This window comes from Trachinotus anak, unplaced genomic scaffold (assembly GCF_046630095.1).
Source record: "Trachinotus anak isolate AG129_WGS33_773 ecotype Australia unplaced genomic scaffold, CSIRO_AGI_Tana_v1 ptg000021l, whole genome shotgun sequence".
Lineage (NCBI taxonomy): Eukaryota > Metazoa > Chordata > Actinopteri > Carangiformes > Carangidae > Trachinotus > Trachinotus anak.
Genome location: NW_027273872.1, coordinates 2,146,402 through 2,169,833, shown reverse-complemented (window position 1 = coordinate 2,169,833; position 23,432 = coordinate 2,146,402). Strand labels below are relative to the sequence as shown.

The following is a 23,432-nucleotide window of genomic DNA, read 5'->3' as shown; positions in this document are numbered from 1 at the left end:
AGACTTCATAAGTACTTTAAGATACTGATGGAGATAGAGGATGATGGTGCAGAGATGTAGAGGGGGAAACTAGAGTATGTGCCAAGGCAGAGCTCAAGCCAGAAAGCGGGAGTGCTGGGAAAGGTGATAGGAGGAGAGAGAAAGTGTGGTTGAGTGATGCAGAGGAATGATGCCAGGTGGATGAAACGGGGGAGAGAAGAGGGGGGAGACATTCCACAGATGGTCAGTTGAACTACACAGTTCATTTCAGCCTGACGGTCCTGGTGTCCCACTTCAAAGCCTGGCTGAAGGGTGGTCCAGCACTATCAGTCCGGCACATATATTTTCAGAAGGAAGTCCACCCACTATTGTGCATTTCAAAGCCGCAGCAGTAGACCTACTAAAAAGCCAACCCTAAAACAATACATCTAAAGCTGGGACACGGCAGCCACAGACTCAAAGAAACAGACGCCCCCCCCTTTTGATAATTTGTATCTCTGTAATAGACTTGCTTTCTCTCCCCATTTGCTCACACTCCCAGAGAGCCCATTTCATGTTCTCCCAAATCAGAGTTTGCCAGTGGAGCACATTAGTACAAAACCCGAGAGAGCATTAGTCTCATACTTTATACAAAAATCACAGCAAGGGAGTTATGAAGCAGACTTATTGTGTTACATGGAGAGGAAGGAGGGATATAATGTAATGAGAGAACACAGGGAAATGAGGATAGGGCATCAGAAATAACAATGAAACATCTATTATCAACACTCAACAGCCTCATTAGGCAGAGTCTTACCTGCTTGATAGCCGTTACTGTGATCACAAAAAATAAGGGTAGGCCACTGGTGACTGGGCTGGTGGGAGTGTCCACTATCACCTATGGAGAAAATAAATCAATTCAGAGAAATGTCAACACTCAGTGATTAACATATGACCTTCAGAGTGAAAAGCTATGCATTGAAAACTATACATCACAACGAAATCTGACTGCAGCACACGTGTGTGTTTGTGTGGCTGCAGAGGGAGGAGTGTGTGTGTGGCAGTGGTTTAGAAGATGGGGCTAGCCCTCTAAATGCAGGGTGTAGTCTGTTTCTGTGAGGCGTTTCTACTATTCCCCAAATTTGTTCATCTGTAGGAATCACAGGATCACATTTTGAAGGAAGGGAGGGAGGTTATGGACCACAGAACTTTAATCAGCTGGGTCAGCGGCAGAGTGCTCAATCTGCAGGCATGCCAACACTTCTGTGGATCTGCCAAGGCGTGAGAGAGGGCCAACACAAAGCTTTGTTGGACTCACCTTGCCTGCTTGAACTGTGTGAAGAAATCTAGCAGAACTGTAAGTGTGTATGTATTGTATTTTTTTTTTACGTATGTGTGTATGAGAATAAGTGTGGGACCAGTGATCAGGTAATCCCAAACAGTTTAGGAGCAGCACCTGACCAAGGCTCCCAGCTAAGCCCCAGCACACAAATGGCCTTGTGTGTTTGTGTATTTCTTAAAACCATCATAAGATGGATTTAGTCTGGCATTTCTGATCCTGCAGAATGCAGGCTGGTCTCCCCTTGAGCCGGAGTGCGTATTACAGCTCACACAGACACGGTACATCCAGCTTGTTGGTATTCTGACCAGCAGCACTACAAGCTGCCAGATAGACATCAGCTCAAGTGAGAGCAGGAGATGTGTTTTGAAGCAGTCTCCAGTGTTTTCCTCACCTGTGCTCGGACTGAGAATAAAACAAACCTGCTGCTCACTCAGCAATCACACACAAACATGAACACACAGCCACATCCTGTGCCTGCGTGCGCACACACGCACGCACGCACGCACGCACGCACGCACGCACGCACGCACGCACGCACGCACACACACACAGGCACGCACACTACAAGGGCAGCAGGCTGCTACCCTACCCAAGCTTTACTGTGATTACAATTAACTGGAGGATAAATCAATTACAAGGCAGGGATGGACTAGTGCACATCGACCATTTTGAGGAGTGCAGATTCAGAGGAGAGTCTGCATTATATTTGTAGTAGTTAGCAATTCCAGTGAGACAGAAGCAGAAGTAATAACAGAGCGCTAGAGGTGAGAGTACTCAATGCTTCAGAGGAGCAGTGTGTGTGTAAGAGGATGGTATACAGGGCCGTATGTTAAGCACTCCTTAGACCTGCACACCATTATAGGCTGTATAGCCTGCAGATTATCAAGTGCCTCTTGAGAAAGGCTCAGTTTACCCCGGTCATGTTAACCCCCCACTGTTTAAAGCAGAGCACTCCCCTGAGCACAGGTGCGATGAACACTGGAGGAAGGTGATGGAGAGCTTAATTTTGGCCTGTAATAAGTTCATAGCTCCCATCTCTTATTCACACGAGTGGACTGATATTTGCCTTATCACAGAAAGAAAAACAGCAACTACAGGACAAACTGAGGACAGTGTGTCCCTCTAATGCAGCAGCCAGATGGCCAAACATAACACACGGTGAACACTGCACAGAGAGAATGCTTCAAAGCCAACTTTCAGCCTAAATGTTACTTGATTTTGATCTTTAGCACTTCTACGATAATATTATTTACCGGAAGTGCTCAATATAAAGAGACAAAGAAAACACTTTGTTTCATCTCACTCTACAATACCATATGAAGTCACACTTGAACTGTTTCAAGAACATCTACCCATCACAAGTTTGAGGGTGGTAACCGTCATTTAATGTGATCATTGTATCATTACTGAAAATACTGCAGCAGGAAGCTACTAAGAAAACTAACACCCACACACACAAAACCTTCAGATTCTGCCAAACAACGCACATTTTTTTCTTTCCCTGTTTATCTCTGCTGATTCACAACAATCGCCACCAAACTTCCAGATGGCGAAAATACCTTTCCTCCTCTGCACCAAATGAAAAGCCAAAAAAAAAAAAAAAAAAAATCTCAGCAATGGGAGTGAACTGTGTTGCTGCTGCTGCTGATGTGCTGGTGTGATATCAGAGCAACAGAGCGGAGCAGCACGAAGCCCTTCATCTGAGCCGGGAAGTGTGTCAGAGTGAGCAACAGACAGCAGGTCCCTGGGGTCCCAGGGCAGCGCTGGGGGGCCCTCGCATCCTCTTACCCCTTCATCCTCTCCCCCTCTCCTTTTCCCTCTCTCGCTCTCTCATTACCGTTTCTCTTACTCTCTCACAGCGCTCTATTCCCATTCGATCAAATTCAAGCAAAGACATGCAGGGCTATTTATAGTAGGGTTGTGCTTTTTTATCAGCCTGTGTCTATTTGTGGCACTCAGAAGTACAGAGGGCTTCCTGGCTGCTGACGTCAGCAGTGCAGCGCTGCAGAGAGATGGGGGGAATGTGAGAGACAAAGGGAGAAAGAAAGAGAGAAAGAATGAGAACAAATGACAAAGATGGAGACGAAAAGAAGAAAGGACAGAGTTAGAGGATGTGTGACATTTTAGTTGTTGGTAGAGCATTTGCATGAGGCCTCTCAGGGGAAGTGAGAAGGTTTATTTCTGTATGTGAAATGCAAGTGTAAATTGAGTGCACACAGAGCCTATGTACCTGTCTCTCTCTCTCATCTTCTCTGTCTCTGACATAATAACAGGCTGCATGGGAAAAAACTGAGCAGTTGGGATAAGAAGCCCCTCAAGAGAGGCTGGATTAGTGGAGAAACGCCAACCACACTGCAGCTTGGGTAAACACCATCAGCAAACCCAGGACACCCACTGAGTCATGCATCACATGCACAGGCACAAACACATACACATACATGCAACGTATTCACAGACAAAAAAAGCATTCTACACTGCACACATCCCACACTGATAATCCTTGTGCGTACACGTAGCAATAGGCTGTTTGTGTGAGTGATGCTAACATGCTTGGTGGTTTACTCCCACACGAGTGTGCTGCATTAGCTCACGACAATTTCACACATTAGCTCACAACTGTTCAAAATCCAGCACTTAGATCCATTAGCTGAGGATGATGTGGAGTTAAACCAAAGTGGAAAATAAAGCATCAACTTTAAATACAGGTGGAAACAAGGGCCGGGGGAAAATAAACACTGCTATTGATCTGCTATTGACTTGAGAATGATGGAAAAACTTTGTGACAGCTGGACACAGACATTTCTCAGTTTAATACAGTGCTCTGCTGCTGGGATCAGTCACTCTGTGAGCTCATTCAGTCAGTATGCGACAAGAGAAAGCACATCCCTCCTGAGCAGGTCTAACACCAGCAACTGTTTACACTAGAGGGCTGTTTGCCGCCATAGTTTAGGTTACTGCTAAAAGGGAGAGGATAGTTTCCATCTCCATGGATCAGGAAAGGGGGTAGAGAGAGAAAGGGATGATGGAAGAGCAAGAGCAGATGTAAGCAACAAATCTTCTTTTTTGTTCTGTGCTCCACTCATCAACCGCCAGATCCAGGAGAGGAAGAGGAGAGGAAGAGGAGAGGAGAGCAGAGCAGAGCAGAGCAGAGCAGAGCAGAGCAGAGCAGAGGAGAGGAGAGGAAGAGGAGAGGGAGAGAGAGGAAGAGCAGAGGAGAGGAGAGGGAGAGAGAGGAAGAGCAGAGGAGAGGAGAGGGAGAGAGAGGAAGAGCAGAGGAGAGGAGAGGAAGAGGAGAGGGAGAGGAGAGGAGAGGGAGAGAGAGGAAGAGGAGAGGAGAGGAGAGGAGAGGAGAGGAGAGGAGAGGAGAGGAGAGGGAGAGGAGAGGGAGAGGAGAGGAAGAGCAGAGGAGAGGAGAGGGAGAGAGAGGAAGAGCAGAGGAGAGGAGAGGAGAGGAGAAAGAAGAAGAGGAGAGGAGAGAAGAGGAAGAGGAAGAGAAAGAGGAAGAGGAGAGTAGAGGAAGAGGAGAGGAGAGGAGAGGAGAGGAGAGGAGAGGAAGAGGAAGAGGAAGAGGAAATGGGAGAGGAGAGGAGAGAGAGGAACAGCAGAAGAGAGGAGAGGAAATGAGATGAGAGGAGAGGAAGAGGAGAGGGAGAGGAGAGAGAGGAAGAGGAGAGGAAGAGCAGAGGAGAGGAGAGGAAGAGGAGAGAGAGGAAGAGGAGAGGAAGAGCAGAGGAGAGGAGAGGAAGAGGAGAGGAAGAGCAGACCCAAGCAGAGGAGAGGAGAGGAGAGGAGAGGAGAGGAGAGGAGAGGAGAGGAGAGGAGAGGAGAGGAGAAGAGAAGAGAGGAGAGGAGAGGAAGAGCAGAGGAGAGGAGAGGAAGAGGAGAGAGAGGAAGAGGAGAGGAAGAGCAGAGGAGAGGAGAGGAAGAGGAGAGGAAGAGCAGACCCAAGCAGAGGAGAGGAGAGGAGAGGAGAAGAGAGGAGAGGAGAGGACAGGACAGGACAGGACAGGAGAGGAGAGGAGTGGAGAGGAGTGGAGAGGAGAGGAGTGGAGAGGAAGAGGAGAGGAAGAGCACACCCGAGCAGAGGAGAGGAGAGGAGAGGAGAGAGGTCACTTGAGAGCATAGAGCAGGGGAATAAAGATGCCAGTCAATGCACTTTAGTCAGCACCAGCTCACAGTTTCCACTTATGAGGGGAGGGAAACACACGACACAAGCTAACAATGGCAGACAAACAGAGACAATTTTAACATTTTCTGAAAACAGAAGCAATAACAATTCCATTTTTCTATTTTGCACATTTTTTGAGATTGTCCAAACCTATAGGATTTTTGGGTGAGTGAAAATTAAAATTAAACAGTCTCAAATACAGATTTATCCTTTTAACCTTGTAATCTAATTATAGGAAAAATCCTTACAGACATGCAAGATAAAAATAAAGTCTATGCGCTAAGGTGCTAATAGCCCATAAAAAAATCCCCATTAATTGGTTTACATGTGACCTAACAAGGTTGGAGGATGTGAATAATATATATATGAATAATATAATAATAATAATAATAATAATAATAATAATAATATATGTATGTCTGTGTGTGTGTGTTTTAATTAACATTTCTTAATTTTTATTTGATTCTCATACCATCGTTTCCTGCTTTACCACATTTTTCATAAAAAGCCATATAAGACAGCAGAATTGCAAAATGTTAAACAGTCAGTTACATTTCAGTAAAGCACTTTGTCCGTCTCTCAAGAAATAAGCACACACGCACACACACACAGCTCAAGCCTTACAGGAAGCTGTGGTAGCTCCAAAGTCACAGAAAAAACAGGCATCCACGAATTCATTATTTAACAGTGATAAACAAACTGTTATCTTTGTTTGGTTGGGAACACTGACAAAGCCTGTCCTTACCTGCACCAGGAAGATGATGAGGAAGTAGAAATTGGCAATTCTTCTAAACTGTTCAAACAGGTTCTTTGGTAGAAAGTTCCAAACTGTATACTGTGGGGTGGGGGGTGAGGGGATGAGAGAGAAAAACATGCATGTAAGTCACAGAAACAGGTATTACACTGTGTGGACTGCTTTTTGCTGCATAATTTTCCTGCATAATTTCACACATTCAGACCTGATGTTTTTCAGGAGAACTTAGGGAGATTAAAGAAGGGCTTGGTGAGGGGAGAGAGATTAGAGGCATTCAATATTCACAGACTCTCATACGTGTATTCTGACTGAGCTTGGGAAGGGGAAGAGAAAAGGCAACTTCAATAGCTTGGAGTCTCTGTTCTTTGTACTGCCTAGGGAGTCGGCCCTTGGGTGACCACAGGTATTCCATTGATTCAGATTAGCGATTTATCTCCTTCGTTTGGCTCCACTTGAATGCAGAGCCAATGAACTTATCAGGCTGGTGAGTGTTTCTGTGTGTTTTGTTCTTTTTTAGGTGGCTGTGGCTGCTGATACCATCAGGGCTGAAGCAACACTTTTACCTGCTTAAATCCCTGGAAGGCAACTCAACAACACCCTGCTTGTAACTTTGCACCACAAAACAAAGTACTGGGGTGAAAAATACAAACAATACATATGCATGCATGCACACTGACACACACACACATTTGCACAGGAACAGCAATAAGGTGCTGTTTATGAAGGGGAATGTCTGCATGGGGAGAGCGTTGAAATGCAGAGGCAGCAGAATGGTCCATCTCATTTTGCCAGAGAGAAAAGAGAGTGAAAGTAATGAGAAAAGGGAGGTGGCAGTGGTGAGGGTGGCTGAGTGTGGTGGTGCAGTAGCAACAAGAGCAAGAGAGGAGAGGCAGAGATTGGTCATTGCAGAGTGCAAAAGCAACAGGATGATGGAGAGCAGAGGCATGGAGGAGCATAAACACTACAGCTGGGGTAATTAAAGACTGTTTACCCTGACATACTGGCAGGAGCCAATTGATTGGCCCATCCTCACTGGGACCCTCTGCACCACTATAAATCCTACTGCCGCCTTACTCTCACACCGCTTCCTTCTCCCCCATCACTTTCACTGTTCATATCCAGAAGCCAGCCAGCACCTCCCTGAGCCGGCCACTGACACAGGACTGAGGGGTGAGGTTTAGACAAGGATGAGGGGAGGGGAGAAGGGCTAAGGGGGGAAGGACTGAATTGCCCACCCTGCTAGTATATTAATAGCACCCATGTATTTCACTGCCACAGCCGCTGCTCCCCTGACAGACAAATAATCGCCTTGCGCTGGGAGAGGGTGTGGAGAGGCAGTGGGAGGAGGAAACCGAAAGCAAGACGCAGGAATGCTCAGGACTGTTCAAGAGTACATTTTGCATTCCAAGTGTTAGATAAGAGAGGAGAAACGCCTGGAGCCATTGAACATAATATGCAGAGGAGCTGAGAAACGAACAGAGGTATAAGAATTTCATCCTGGTATATGGCCAGGCTGGAGCCCCAGCCTGTGCTTGTCTTACCTTGGAGGACACAATCCTGTTATCACAGAACTTGGGTGGGATGATAGCCTCATTGGTGGAGCCTGACCGATGACCAACATAGATAGTCCTACTGTCAACTCTTCGCTCATCACCGCCAAGCTAGAGGAGGAACCAGCAGAGGGGGGTGGAGGATGGGAAGAGATAAAAATGAAGAGAGAAAGGAAAGAGAGCAAATGTTATTGATTCTCTGTGCTTCTCTCCACTTAAACAGAGATTAGACATTAGAGAACCAGCCCTGTCAAATCTAACAAAAAATAATACCTGCATCATACAAGAAAAAATAATTACTTGAAGGTAAGCCAAAATCTGAACCACCATCAAATACACAATGATCACAAAGGATTTGTTTCCAGTCTTAGAAGCCCTGCATTCTTCTCAGAGGGCAAGAATTAAAAGATTAGATTTTCTACTGTGGTGCAGAAAATCAAGAAGACTTGAAAAGCACTCTGCTGGAAAACTGTTGAGCACAAGCCAATAAGTCTTGAGAGGGGACAAAGAAAAGTATGACAAGGGTCAACGAGCCAAGATGGTGATTGTGCAGGGACTATAACTTAATTTCTTCTTTCCCAGGTGGTCGCTCCTCGATGATAAACCAGCAGTAAATGTGGACAGGCAGGAGAAAAATGCTGTGCTCAGATTTATGGGTTGAGCTACCTTGTCATGATGCAGATGGCAGGATGATGTGTAATACACACACACACACACACACACACACACATACACACACACACACACACACACACACACACACACACACACACACACACACACACACACACACACACACACACACACACACACACACACACACACACTCTCTGAAAGAGACTTCAGCAGCCAGGTAAGGAGCCAAAGGCACACTGGATTCCCCTCAGTATGAGGTGGCCTGAGGATTCCTCTTCCATAAAAGGTAGATGGGGTGAATCACAAAGCAAGTTGCTGTCAGGAGCACTCCTTACGTAAATCCCAAAAACCATTGGTATAAATGACGAGGTAAAAAAGGAACTGAGGAAAGCCAGACAAGAGATCTAAATCATTAATTATTTCCGTTTTCCTTCCTTTTTGCCTTCTTGAATTCAAAAGCTGTTTCCTGCACTGCGTGGAAGTGACTGGCTTCATTTTCCTGTGTGTGCCGTAACCTGAGGCTGTAACATCAGTTCCCTTTTTTGGCTGATTAATTGTTTCCTTTTTTCCTCTTGAATTTAAAATCAGTTTCTTGCATTGCGTGGAAGTGACTGGGTTCATTCTTGTGTGACGTAACCTGAGACTATAACCACTCATCACTACTTAACTATAAGTGGAGACATACATTCATACACTCACATTCTTTTTAGGCTTGTGAAAATTTTAATTATATTTTTCTACAAAAGATTTTCAAGCTGCATTGTTGCAGCAAAGAAATGAGATTTAGTGCTATCTGGCTTTTTAATGAAGTCAGTATCGATGCCAAGACTGATCTAGGATATGAGATTAGTGCAGCAGCACAATGATGATTCATTGTCACTACAGTTTATACATCTAAATTCCCGACTGCACACAAGCACATACCAGTTTTTTCTGTCTTGACAAATGTAGCCTAGAAAACTTGGCCTGTTCACTCAGTGGCCTAAATTTATTTCCTGACATCCCACACACAAGGAATCCTAACGCTTGGGGTGGACGACCGCAAGGGCTGGTGGACAATGATAGCAACAAAGCCAGTATCAACCAGAGCTGCTACATCCATACTTGCTCCCACCTTCTCTTCTTTCTTATCCTGAAGCATCTTCCTTTTCCCACCATGGATCAGGACTATTCCCACGTCTTTCAGGATCAGTCAATTAGCATTCTTAAGATATTTCAGGACTAAATCAAGTTTATGTCCACAGCTCTACCTGAGCTGATGGGAGAACGTTCTTATGGTGTCTCTAATTAATAACTAAGTGTCTTTAAAAAGACCTATTTTGTGTTTTTGCTCATCCAATCTCTACTTTCAACCAAAGAGAAAACAAATGAATACTTATTTGTAGATTGTTGGAGAGAACCGTTTTTTTTTTTTTTTAATTATAATAAAGTTGTCAACCAAGTTGCATCTTGTAATGTGCTGTCCTGTGATGATTACTCATATCCCAGTTTTCCCCTTGTTTAAATCAGAAAATGGGACGTGGCTTCAAGTGAAAGGTCCCAGTCACTGTGAGGTAGGGCTGGGCAACCAACAGGAAAACTATCAAAACTGACACTTAGAAACTCTCACCGACTTCATCTTGCTCATGTGAGTTAATTTGATCAATACTTTCCTCAAATACCTGCGTTCATGAACTGTTACTACCTCTTGTTCAGTCACATGCCTCCGTCCAACTAACAGTAGTCCACGTTCGAGCGCAGCCTCAGCCTACGTCTGCGACGCAGACACCCGACTCACATCCTGATCAGTCCTGACTACAAGACAGTGGTGACTGCAATATGGATAGCAACCAAAGGAAACACCACCAATTTGTTTAATCACTTGGAACACAATTGCACTGCTGAATGTGAAGAGTGGACGGCTCAAAATTAGAGAGAGACAAGCGCCAAAGTAATCGTCCATTAATTGTAATCGGTGTAACCTCGTTCCAGTCCCACTGTCAGCTACTTATCCCAGCAAGTTCATGCACGCTGCATGGAAAGCATCCAAACTACTTTCAGTGGACACTGGGCTTTAGCGTACTACATTTGTTCCAACATACATTGTACTACATTAGTATCTACAATACTAATTTGGTCCATTGTTCAAATGTATGTAAGTCTTTGTTTAATGTGATTAAGTGATAAAAATGTTACCAAAATTACCATTAAATTACCTGATCTTTTCTCCTCCCAAAGTCAAAAACATCATCCTACTCACCAGTTCTAAAATATAGTGGTGTTCTCAGCTCAAGTACAAGTTGTGCAGCTATGACTGTGTCTGTAAATTATTAAGGTTATACAAGCAGGGGATCTGCTTTATCTAATATAAAGGCCAGCAACATGTTTGTTGAGGGGACACATAACCATGAACATCTGATTCTGGACAAGCGCCAGGGAATGTGTGAATTACGGCCACCTGGACAGCAAGCTGCCCACAGTCTGCTGCTGACAAGAGGTTAGATCAAAGAATAGCCTAAAACACTTAGAAGCCTAATTTATATGCATTTGGGGACAAAAACTGATTACATATCTCAAGTTCACCAAAAAATTTGCTTCTAATTAATGGTTAAAAAACACACAATAAAGGCCAAATTCCTTGCCTTAATTCTGAAATATTTACCAATCATCTCTCCAGTCCAGACTAGAGAAGGGAGCCAACAGTCTTACATAATGCTCCCTTATGCATGAGCAGCCACGTTCACACCTCAGTATGGCTGTCAAATCTACCATCCCCTACCCGCTCGGCACACACTGACACTCCTTCAGCACGACCGGACGGACCTGGCTGCCAGAGGATGAAAGGGAGAGAGGGAAAGAGTGGGAGGAAGACAGAATGTGAGAGAAGGGAAGTACAACAGGATCCAAGGACACAAACACATCCAGGTTTTCTATTTCAAACAACAACCAGCCCCCAGGAGGAGTAGTAAGCCAAGAACACCCCCATGGACTACCATTGTTCATTTATTTGAATGCGGTGTGTCTGGAAGTTATTCTTCCTCTGTGTACTCTGAAAAAATGCCATTTACAAATGTAATAGCAGCATTCCAAACACACAATACTGCAAACAACAATGTAGGACCAGAAAAAGCAATTATGTACAAAGGGCTGCGCAGACAAAACAGAAAATGCAAGTAAGGAACAATTTACAAACCAAATTAGAATCGAGTCAAAGGACCTGCGAAGGGCTCTGGCTTGTACCTCAGAGTTACAGGTCAGACAGTCAACAGTATTAGTCGGCTGGCTTCCACTTGTGCCAATTCACCTGTGCACATCTCTTTAGGATTGATTATGCACAACAGCTACGCTAATGCACAGCTTCAAGGTTGCAGGCCTATCAAATAAACATCTACTTATGTTCATACAGACTAAGCCAACACTGTTGCTAAAAGGCCGTTCAACGACCTCCAAAAGCAAGCTCTGGGTCTCAGTGACGATTCTCAGAAAGAAATGTTGGCACCTACACACCTACACACCTACACACCTACACACACACACACCTACACACACACACACACACACACACACACACACACACACACACACACACACACACACACACACACACACACACACACACACACACACACACACGATTCATGCTGAAAATGAGATTCTACATAAAATGAGGAAGCAGCTCATGCCCTGGGGTCCTAAAGATAAGAAAAGAACTATTGAATGGCCATTTATTTAGAGGTGGATTCACTGTAAAGTAAAATAAGGGTCAAACCACGGGGCCCACTTCATTTTTGAGCAGTTACGTGATCGCAATGCTTCATCTTCAAAATAGTGAGCTAAGGGCCACACGAGAAATGTTAACGTAAGGAAAAATGGAACTGATTGCATTATCTTTGCCTCATTGTCAAAGGTCACACAAAGCCATTCAGTGCCAATGATGTTAGCAAGTAAAGCAAAAGTGGCCAAGAGTCAAGTGCCACTATGTCAATACCAAAGTAGCTTCATCCTTGATATAAAAGCATCAGCTTCAAAACCTGGATGGAGATCAATAAAGAAAACATCCAGTGCTCAATTGAGCAGAGATTTAATTGCTCAGTCAGAAATAAATGGTGCATTAGAGAATTGAGTGTGCCTGCAACTTTACATTAAATTATGCTCTAAATTAAGTTATGCACACATTGTGAAATGAGCACAGGCTGGGACGAGAGGGGAAAGGTGCTCCACTGAGAGCAGGGGGAATGTAAGACCGCATTCAGCCACTGCCAAACTCCCAATGATGACACGGGTCTGATGACACTGCGCCCTGTCACACCATCTCACTATTCAGTAACTATCCTGCTTTGTCACAATCTGCACGCTGTTATCTGAACAGGCACGCTGGGTAACGAGAAAATTACAAGGCCCCGTGCACCGTAATACAATCCATCACAGCAGTCGTTTCCTGACAGTACAACCTTGGTGAACATTTTGAAATTGTAATTTTATATAATTTTAAATGTGACTGACATTCAAGGAGATGTTGAATCATTTCTGGTGCTGTAAAAGTGTTAAAAAAAAAAAAAAGGTTGACAAACAACAACTAGTCTTACAAAAATGGATCTTATTGCAGGACTAATGCATTTAATTGCTTTACAGGTGTTTGTAGTTACACAGTGTAAAAAGCATCATGGGCCGTTTCACTTAATTCCTATAGTAAAGTGAAGCAGCATCTTTTCTAGTAAGATGGTTTATCACCTCAGCCACAAAAACCTATCAGCACCTCTAATGTATGAAGGCTAGGCTGGGAAACGTGTTCAGATGAGTGAATGAGAACATCGCCTCAACCACAGTGCAACCCAACCTGTCAAACAAAATCTTCGTAACCTCAACTACAGGCAATGCAATATGAACTAGGAAACAAACGCTTATTTTTATTATCAATTAATCTACAGCTTGTTTTTTTTTATTAATCCATTCATTGTTTAGTCTATGTAAGAAATAATATGTTTATATAGCCTAAAAAGACTTGTTTAGTCTATGAAAATGTCAGAAGATAGCAAAACTTCTCCAGAACCAAATTTGTTTAGTTTCACAAACAGCAAATCTAGTTTCCTTTGACACAGCCCTTCTTCACTGACATAAACACGTTGCCATTTACAGAGACCATACAGTAAGTAGTTATGGCTCTCAGGACAAGTGTGTTCTGATGATTGAATCTTTAGTTGTTAAGTTGGTGTCTAACTTTATCTGACGCTTGGCTCCATCAGCAACAACATGTGCATCTCCAGACGAGGCGTGTTTGGTTTAAGTTAATCTGACAAGCATCTCTAAACAAACAGCAAACAAAGATGATTCCATGATGTGTAGAAGAAAAAAGGCTAGTGACAGCAGGTGTGACACTGGCACAGCCACGATTACTTTCCCTGACGTAAATAGATTTTGTGGTCAAATAAAAATCAATGCTGTAACTTTTCCTTACAAAAGTGCTGCAGCAAATTGAAAAAAAAAAAAAAAAAAGCCCAAAAGAATACAGGAGGTTAAGCTTTGTTCTGCTCAGTCTGCTCTTGTGGTTTTGTAACTTGTACAGAGGACAAAACATCAAGCTCATTCAGTACAGCAAGCTTCAAAAAAATCCACTTAGAAAATCTACTTAAAACACATTTAATGAGGTGTGAGGGAGCTGTGCGAGAAAGAAGGGTGCACTGGGGATCTATACTTGCACTTCTTTATGTCCTGCACTTGTACTAATAACACTCTGCAGTCGCTGGGAACGACAGAGTCACTGTTGAGACCATGTTCCCGTTTGACCTTTGCATCCTTTTCACGTAATTCTCTGAACAAAACTGACATACAGTCTAATTTCTCATCCACTGGTACATGAGAGGAGTGGACTGTGTGTGTGAGTGGGTCAGTCCTTTATCATATTTAACTACTTAACTGCAGCTTATCTACCCTATCAGCCTTTATGATGCTGCTCTCAGTTTACATGGGTTCATCACAGGTCAGCCTTATCTGCCATTTAGTGCAGTATCTTTTAGCAGTGTTTCCTCACACCACATACAAGAGAAACCATATGAGGACAGGCCTAAAGGAAGATGTAACGCATCGAAGGAAATAAAGGCCTAAACATCAAATTGTATTGTAAGGTGTAATAATGTTGGAGAAAATGCCAAACCTCCTGTAAAACGCTTCAAGAAATGTAACAGCAACATAAAGTTGCTGTTATGACAGGCTCAATAGAGTTGAGAGATGAATGTTTGAATGCAAGGGGGAAGTTGCAAACGTTGAGTCAGTGCTGTTAGTCACTGCAGTACTCTATCTGGTGCTCACCTCTCTTTCATTCTCCCTCTCTCTTTCTCATCAGCCCACTTGTCTTTCCTCTCCCAGCAAGCTCACTCCGTCCCACTAATTGTAACTCTCTCAGTTTTGATTACACATCCCAGTGCTCCTCGCCTAAGCTGCAGAGAATTTACAGAGGCTACAGTATCTTTTGAAGAAAATTTAGCACAAAGACACAATAGCATCAAACAAAGTGAACTTACAATGACTTTATCAAGTATTCACATCGTTGCTGTGCTTCCTAAGCAACAGGTGAGTTCTTATTAAAGCTATTTCACCTGGAATCATTGCAGAACAAAAAGTCTTTATTGTATTTAATTGTAATGAATATTTGATCGGAAAATAATTCTTCATTTAGTCTAATTTAACCAGTTTATTCCACAAAGGAGGACCTCATTGTTTCGCAGGAAAATAACGTGAAATATTTAATCTGATTTTTTACACTGTATCTTTCAGTTAGAATGACATGATATATTATTGATATATTATTTTCCAGTCATCTTTATTATTCTCTCTATATATCTATATAAATATCATTAACAGATCATCAATGCATCTTAAAATTGTTTTTCTACACTTTGATGACTAAGAGCTTTTTCAAAAGCAATGAGAACAAATCTTCTTTGCTATTCTTAGTCTTCATGTTATCTTCATAAATTCAATATAGCCAGTTCCTACATTAGCCACTTATCTTGACAAGTCAACGCCTTTCTTTAAAATGGCTGGAAAATGTTAATACTAAAAAAAGTGTTGCTTAAAATGAGGAAGCAAGTAGGCTCAGATGAAGTTCACTTATAAATCAAGATAAAAATCAATGACAGTTTGTTTGAGATAGCCTACCAGTGGAGGTGAAAATTAAAAAAAAAAAAAAAAAAAAAAAAAAACTAGCATACAGCTAACATGAATACCATTTTGGACTGATAATAGTAGAATTCCAAGACTTACTGTTAGCATTGCTGTTACCAGACTTCCCTATTGCTGCGATTTCCATGTACTGTGTCACACTTTAAAAGAGCATGTTGAATGTTGAATGGATTTGAGCACAATGCTACAGAGCTCAGTGTACAGAAAGTTAGTTAACAAACAGAATATCTCTCTCTCCAACAAAAACTCCACATTAATATTCATCAACAACGGTATTACACAAAAAAGGCTACCAAAACAATGAAAAGAGTCATTCCATCATAGTGAAACTATAACAGGAGTTACCTCCATCATGGATTCACCAACACTTGGCCTATGGCATAGTCTACAGACCCCATAGCAGAGGCTACCCTCTCCTGTCCTGTGTCCTCCTCTGTTTGCACACAGTGATGAATAGCCCCACAGAGTAATAACAGTCCAACTTGAACTGAGGGCTGATCCTAAGAAGCTGTTGTGGACAGGCAAAGGCTCATTGTTCTGCTAGCATCCCCGCAGCTGTACAAGACACAGAGTGTACTGTACCATGGGCTGGTACTGGCCTACATTACACCGGGTCCCTCGACAATGGGGAGGAGGGGAAACTCATCTAGACCTCACACTGGGAGCTGCTTCCTCAACCATTTGGCTGCTTGAAAAAGCCACAGATACATGTGCTAAATACTTTTAGCAACATCCGTGGTCGACTGGCACCTTTTGGATTTCCTCCAAACTGAAGACCTGAACACCTCATTGGTTTCTGTCAATGTGAATACAAGCTATGTAAATCTTTGGCAGGAAAAAGTGAGCACTGTGGTGAGTCTACTACAGCTATTGTTTGACACCAGAGAAGACCAAAAAAAAAAAAAAAATAGCCACAGGCGTTACAACAGGAAATGCGTGAGCAAGTCACACAATGCTGACAAGAGGTCTATGGTCACTCACGTCACATATCTGAGGCGTTCTGTTCCTCAAAATAAAGCCTTACAAAGACTAAACAGCAGACAGGGAGGCAGCCTGAACTCCACAAAACAAATCTGAGGACAAGTTTCACATTCACTGGGCAAGTTACATTTTAACTGGTTTATAGTCTTAAAGCAGTTGTTTACAGAGGCTTCGGTTGTGGTTTTAAGATCACATGTTGTGCCTCCTCCTCCAGCTTGAACTTTGTCCCCATTGCCACCATCCTCTCGCTAAGTAAGTCCTGGAGAGAAATGACAAAAGTGCATTATTTTCTCAGGTTCTTATGGTGGAAACCCCCCCACGAGTTTCAAGACAGGGGAAAGTGAGCACATTTCTAGCTGAAGCCTAGTCACACTTTAATCTATAATTAAAGAGAATTTAAAGTGGTGTAGCCATAAATGGAGTATGGTTTTTCCAGCCAAGTGCACATACTCCCTGTACTCTGTTTTTGTGTGCATGTGTGTGACAAATCACCAGATTCAGCTACTGAGATGAAGGTGCTTGATCCAGCTGCTTGTTCCACGGAGCATATGGGTTGTAACTTAACCAAACTGCACAACAATACAATTGCTTTCATCCCCTCCTCCACCATGTCTGGCAGAGAGCCCTGCAATACCAACAAAAAAGCATTTACAGTACACCCTATTGCTGACAAGCTTTAAAAAAAAATCTCCATCTCAGCTGATGTCATTATCTTTAATAATGTACCTGGCTACACTGGCTGTAATTGCTATTCAATTAATTATCCTTAGACACTGCATAGGAGGGCAACAAGACTAATGACACAAATCAATGTGGCTCTTTCCTGCCTCTGCTCAGGGGGCATGTTTGATTTGACTACGGGTTTTTTGACCAAGCATTTCCTCCCACTGAACTGTGACCACATTAAAAAGACTCGTTTTTCTTCCTGTGACTGAGCAATACCGCCTGCTGCCTAGCTGGGAGTTCGCAGTAGAGATGATCATTGTAGGCTGTTTCTTAACCTAGGTGTTCATGCGAGAGTGCGTGGGCGGGGGCATGTTCGTATGTCTTTCAGCGTTCATTAAATCCTCACGTGGACTTTGCAGTTCCTCTCTGTGTCAGTGAATACCCCATCATTTCAGGTGACAATGAAAAACTGCGATGACGAATCATCACAGATGCTGCCGTCTCTTCTCTTCCCTCTGTGCTCAGACACAGAGAGTGAGGCACAGACCAAAAAAAAAAAAAAAAAAAAACCCACACATCTCAGCATTCTCTTCACATCTCACTGCGAATGCTCTGAGTAATGCTAGAGCTGGAGCATGGCAGAGAAAATATCTGGGTGAGCCTTTATACATATATGGATGACAAGGATGTATTTTGAGTGCCACTAGCCTGGCAAGGATACATGGGTCAGGAAAGGGAGGAGCGATGTGAGGAGAATTCAAAATAAATGAGGCAACCTGAATTATTTAGAGGTACAAACTGAGAATTCAACCTAGCTTTTAAAAGGAAGTGGAAAATTGCCACAAAAAGCCATCCATGGTCCCCCTGTATCCAACCGGAACCGCCCACTCCAATGTTAACTGCTACAGGAAGCCTCAAAGAGTGTGTCCATTAGGTGGAAAAAGTGATGGGGAGGTGCAAAGAGGCTACAGGTCCACCCCCGGGTTTCAGTCCAGTTTCTGAGGGTTTGAGTCACGCAGGTTTTCCGGACTCCCCCACTATATTTCATCCGCTATCCCACAGCCTGTTGTTTATTCCTTCACATCGCTAAATTTATTTATCATCCTGCTGTGTGTTGCAGATGAGCTCCTTTGGCTGGGCTGCCATTACTGGGCACAGTGCAGGAGACCAGACAGAGAGAGGAAGGAAGGAAGGAAAAGAAATCAGCGTAAGCAATTCTGTTCGCCAACCAGTTCACGGTGCAAGACTAATGGCAGCAAAACTGAGCACAGCTCTAATCAATACGCATCTCTCCTAATCAAACAGGCCTGATAAATCAAATGGCTCAGCATGCCTTGTATGGTGTGTGGCCTGCAGATGCACTCTTACCCTAACTGCTCACCCAAGAGTGACAACTCTGTTTGAGGACTCTTGTATTTCAATAGTTAACTAGAAAGGCTCTCACTAGAGCGCATACCTCCACCAAGGCCAAACAATTCCTCCCTCCACAGCCGGATTATTATCTGGATCTGTACAAACTAATAGATGTCAAAACCATAAATATGTCTGATTTTTTTTTTTTTTTTTTTTTTACATCAAGATCCAAACATTATTTCCTGAGAAATTGATAAAAATGTTGAAAAATTCCCCATCTTCCAATGTCAAGGAACCACAACTTAAAAGGTTCTTTCCTGGTCCATGCCCCACCCCACCACCAACAAACAGACAGATACGGGTGAAAACATAGCCTCCTTGGTGTAGATAATAAAACCCCCACATGTGCTTCCAACAGGTCCCGCTAACTAAAGCAAGACTGGCCTGAATGCAGACTACAGAAAATACATTTGAAGCATTCTGAAGTATGTAAGTAAGTAGACAATGCAGCAAAATTCACAAGGTACATTTGATATTACAGAGTGCTTATAATGCTGCATATTATAATCATTGCCCCAATACTGGCAGCTTAGATGGAAGCAGCAGGTAAAAATGTATTTCTGAACAAAACATTAGCATCTCTTCTGAAGAGCGATACTGCATAAAGACTCTGAAAATATAAATGACCTCATGTGTTCACATTAACAAAAGATGTTTGCACAAAATCTCCTCAATGTGTAGAGATGTGTGCTCTGTGTACATGTCAACTTTGCCTGCACTTAGTTGTGCTGGTGAGGTTGGTGCAGGTTTACACAGGTTTGCATGTGAAAGCCTCAGAGTCCTGGGTACTCTTAGCTGACCTGAGAAACAGGTTTGCAGAGCCCTGAGGTTCCAAATGCATTTGACATGCAATCCCTCAAACCCCTCACACACAGCATTTCCCTCCAGTCAAGGGCCTGTTTACGAGTGCTTACATCACAGTCAAGTAGAGACAGATCTGAGACTGGCAGGCCTCAGTGCATCAGCCTGCAGCAGGTAGGACAGACTGAAGACAGATGGAGTGGAGAAAAAGGGTGAGAGGAGAAGCCCTACTAAGAAAGAGAGAACCCTAGAGGTGCTGCACCCTGAGCAGAGGCAGAAAATATTTTGGAATTCACTTCACAGGCCATAAAACACAACTGAATTACTATGACAGAGAGCTATATGGGGAACCCCCACCTACTTGGAATCCAACCCTACCATCAAATGTGTCCTTCAAAGGTATACTAGGCCACAAGAAAATCAAAACTCAGTGTTAAATGTGACATCAGCAGAGTGCTTATGAATCAGAATCTAAACCATAGCAACAATCTATAGGGGAGAATCCCTTCAGCATCACTTGATTAGAGCATGTTTCATCAGGTATTTTCAATTGTTACTGGAACAAAACACAAACAGCTTGTGCCTAATTAACCCCAAGAGGCTGCTGCCATTAGCATGCAGTCCTACTTCTTGACATATGATAGATAAAAACCAACCTTGACATAGGGATGAACATTTAATCAAAATATCATCAAAATCATAATATGGCTAAGTGCAATATCCAAATTGCAAGAGCTGCAATTTTTTTGATAAAGGTAAAATGCCTCACAATATACAATAAATGAAATATTGTGGTGACACACAGACTTCTTCTCCAGGCGTAAAGGATCATTAATCATTTTTACATTTTTTAACTAAATGCAAAAATTACCACTCAAACTGAAACTGTGACTCATATTGCAATCGCTTATATCTTCCAAAATAATCACGATATGATTTTTTTTTTGCATATCTTCAGCCCTGCTTGTTATACTTCACATAGGAAACACACTGCAACCATGAAACAGTCCAGTTAACTGTGTGGCTACCATCAGCAGTGCTAGCCCCAATAGCTTCTCTCCTTGTCCACATGATGGTTACACATTTCTCTGGTTGAGTGGTGACATGCCAGTTTATTGTGACAAAACCGCAGTTTTACGAGACGTTATCTGTCCTGTTTTCCATCTTGCAGGTTTACAACATTTGGGCATTAGCATGGGGAAAGGGGGTCTGCCATCTGCTGGGCTGGTGCCGGGAAGCTGTAATAGCTTAGACATAATATTTACCCAAGCAGTGCATTAATAAAATATTAATAATTAGTGTAACCAGCTAGTATTTATGGTGCCGACTAGTGAGGGTAGCAACATTTAATTGTATAGTCGACTAATTGCACATCCCTTACTCTAAGGTGTTGCCTGGGTGATGGTGTTCTGTACTGTTCTCCCTGCAGTCAAGGCAGGGGCTCCCACAATGAATACTATCAAATTTCCACCAGGCTCCACCTCTCACACATCACCCTGCTGCCTTCAAGGGCTTGAAAGAACATCAAAGGCAACTGTGTGATTTTGCATTCTTGTCAGAGCATTACAACCTCTGGAGATCTCCTCCTTCTTCCCCCCCCCCCCCCCCCCCCCCCCGCCCGATGAAAGGCCCAGCCCCACTCATTCCCTCAGCCATCTTTAATGATTTTCCAAAGACACACTAAGGGTTTAGTGGCACTGTGCATCATAGTGGGAGAGTCAAGTGAGACACATGAAGCCTCCTCTCTGCCTTTTGGTATGAGCAGTCACTCTCTCCCCCTCTCCATTTTTCTCCCTCTTCATGATGCACATGCACCTGGAGGGTAGTGTGAATCAGGAGGCAGAGAGCCAGAGCAGGAGATAACAGCACTGTGAGCATCAGTGACAGCGTGGCTGGCTGCTCCGCACAAAATATTATTTACAGCTCACACTGAGGAGAAATTACAGCAGCAATCCTCTCCAGAAGCAGGAAAATCAGCTGACCTGGCAACACTTAGAGAGAGACCAGGAGGAGGGTCAGGCACTATAATTATTATATTGCTTCTCCTTATTCACTGTCGGTATCTATACTGCTCAGAGAGCCTGTGGGGGATTCAACCCACTGGTGACAACAGGTTACTGGTGCATAAGGGGATGATAAAGAGGCAGTAAAGGCAGTTTAGCATTTAAAAACCTGGCCTTGCGGCGAGTGACTCCACTTTCAACCAGCTCACTCATGACTGATTAATGTATGAAGGGCAATGAAACCAATGGATGAACTTTAAAAGGGTAAGCATTAAATTGACCAATCGAGAAATATGATGTCAAAGCAGTTCGTGTTGGCAAAACACCAACTTCTTCGACTGAACAATCCAACGGCTGGATGTACAGCAACATTAGAGAATAAAGCAACGGCAGCACGATTAGAAACTGCTCTTGTGCACTCCAATGAGGGCTGCAGCTAATAACTATGTTCATTAGCAATTAATCTGGTGATTGTTTTTTTTTTTTTTTTTTGCATTAAGCGATTAATTGTTCAGTCTGGTGTATTAAAAATACCCATCAGAAGTTCTGGGAGCTCAAGCTGATGTGTTCACATGTCCAGCCAACAGTGCAAAACTTTGAGAGGCATCTGGGAGCCCAGAGAAACACAGGTAGGTTTGTTTTACAGGTGGCTGGCTGAGTTTCCTGTCCATCTGATGAGCTGTTAGAGACTGAGAGCTCACATGGTAGAAAGTGAGCACACAGTAAACACTCTTGCCCTGTGAGCTGAAAGTGTAGTTTAATGACTCTGCATCTGTCGTGACTTCCGGGCTGGCAAGAACTTACCTAGTTAGCAGTTAGCTAACTGGATGACTGCCTGCCTGACTGACTGACTGCCCAACAACAGCCGTGAAGTGAGACAACAGCTGTTCCGTGTTGTCAGGCAGAGTGAAGTAACAGTTTGTCGTAAGTGACCGAGTTTCTCACACAATTACAGCGAAAACTGCACAAGGAAATTACTGACAGCGCCAGCCCACATTCTTAAAGGGCAGAATCACAACAGTTAGCAAGAGTAGCTGGGTGTCATAAGCTAACAGTGTGTGTGTGTGTGTGTGTGTGTGTGTGTGTGTTGATGCCAGGCACACATACCAATCGGTTCAGTCTTCTCCGCAGCATCTTCTATTAATCTTCTTTGATTTCGCAACACTGATGAACTCTTCTGATTCAACAGACGCCTCCGGGCTCTGCTTCAGCTTCTGGGGGGGGGCTGACTTTACATGTATGTTAGTTAACCTGCTAGCTCCTTAGCTATCTGTTCTCTACTCTAACGTTAGTTCTAGCTATATGAAATGCCGCAGCGACGCTACATCGTGTCCATTTTGTTTGATTTCGGTATCTTCGCACCATTCGCATTCTCTCCCCCCGGAATATTTTCCGCGTTGCGGTGGACTAGTCGCGCTTCCCGCCGCTGGAGGCTGAAACAGTCGCTGACATTTCTCTCTGCGCCCTGTTGCTGAGACTCGTACAAATCATTTGCCGCTCTCAAGTGTCTGCCTCCGCGTCGACTCGGAAACCGCGCACCGACACACCAGAAACTAACTTCTGTTATCGCCGCCTGTGCTCAGGTCTCCAGGTCTCCAGGTCTCCTCACCCCCCCCTGTCGAACCGTTCACTCTCCAGCAGCAGCGGCGGCGGCGGCGGCGGCGGCGGCAGCGACCCTCAAACGTTCACAAGCTCCACCCGGTGAAGGTGCGGCGGTTTGCGCTCACGTTGTATTGTGGGTAATGTGGTCTGACACTGAACTACAATATTCCCGTTTTTCCTGCACGTTCAATAAAACAGCGGAGCGTGACAGAGGTGGCAGGAAGGATTAGTGAGATTATTGAGTAGAAGCCTCGTATAAATTTAATCACAGTATAGAAGATAGAATGATGAATGATAAGCTTTATATAGCATGCCGTTTAGGAAATTATTATATATATAATATGAAGTTAAGTCTGAATATATGGAATGAAACTTGAACATATGGAATGAAACTTGAACA

At 43.5% G+C, this 23,432-nt stretch overlaps 1 protein-coding gene across 7 annotated transcripts in view; it reads right to left on the bottom strand.

Annotated features, from left to right (window-relative positions):
* Positions 1–23,145, bottom strand: part of atp11c (ATPase phospholipid transporting 11C) — a 43,174-nt gene extending 20,029 nt beyond the window's left edge. For 4 of the 7 annotated variants that reach the window (XM_071458461.1, XM_071458462.1, XM_071458466.1 and 1 more), the window contains exons 1-4: positions 22,538–23,144; positions 7,764–7,883; positions 6,214–6,303; positions 776–856 (exon numbers count right to left, since the gene is read on the bottom strand). In XM_071458461.1, coding sequence (XP_071314562.1) covers positions 776–856; positions 6,214–6,303; positions 7,764–7,883; positions 22,538–22,564 — 318 coding nt within the window. In that variant the 5' untranslated portion in view covers positions 22,565–23,144. Of the gene's footprint in view, positions 1–775; positions 857–6,213; positions 6,304–7,763; positions 7,884–15,911; positions 16,587–22,537 lie in introns of those variants that run through there. The other 3 variants (XM_071458463.1, XM_071458464.1, XM_071458465.1) reach the window with 2 other exon arrangements.
* Between the last annotated feature and the right edge of the window lie 287 nt (positions 23,146–23,432).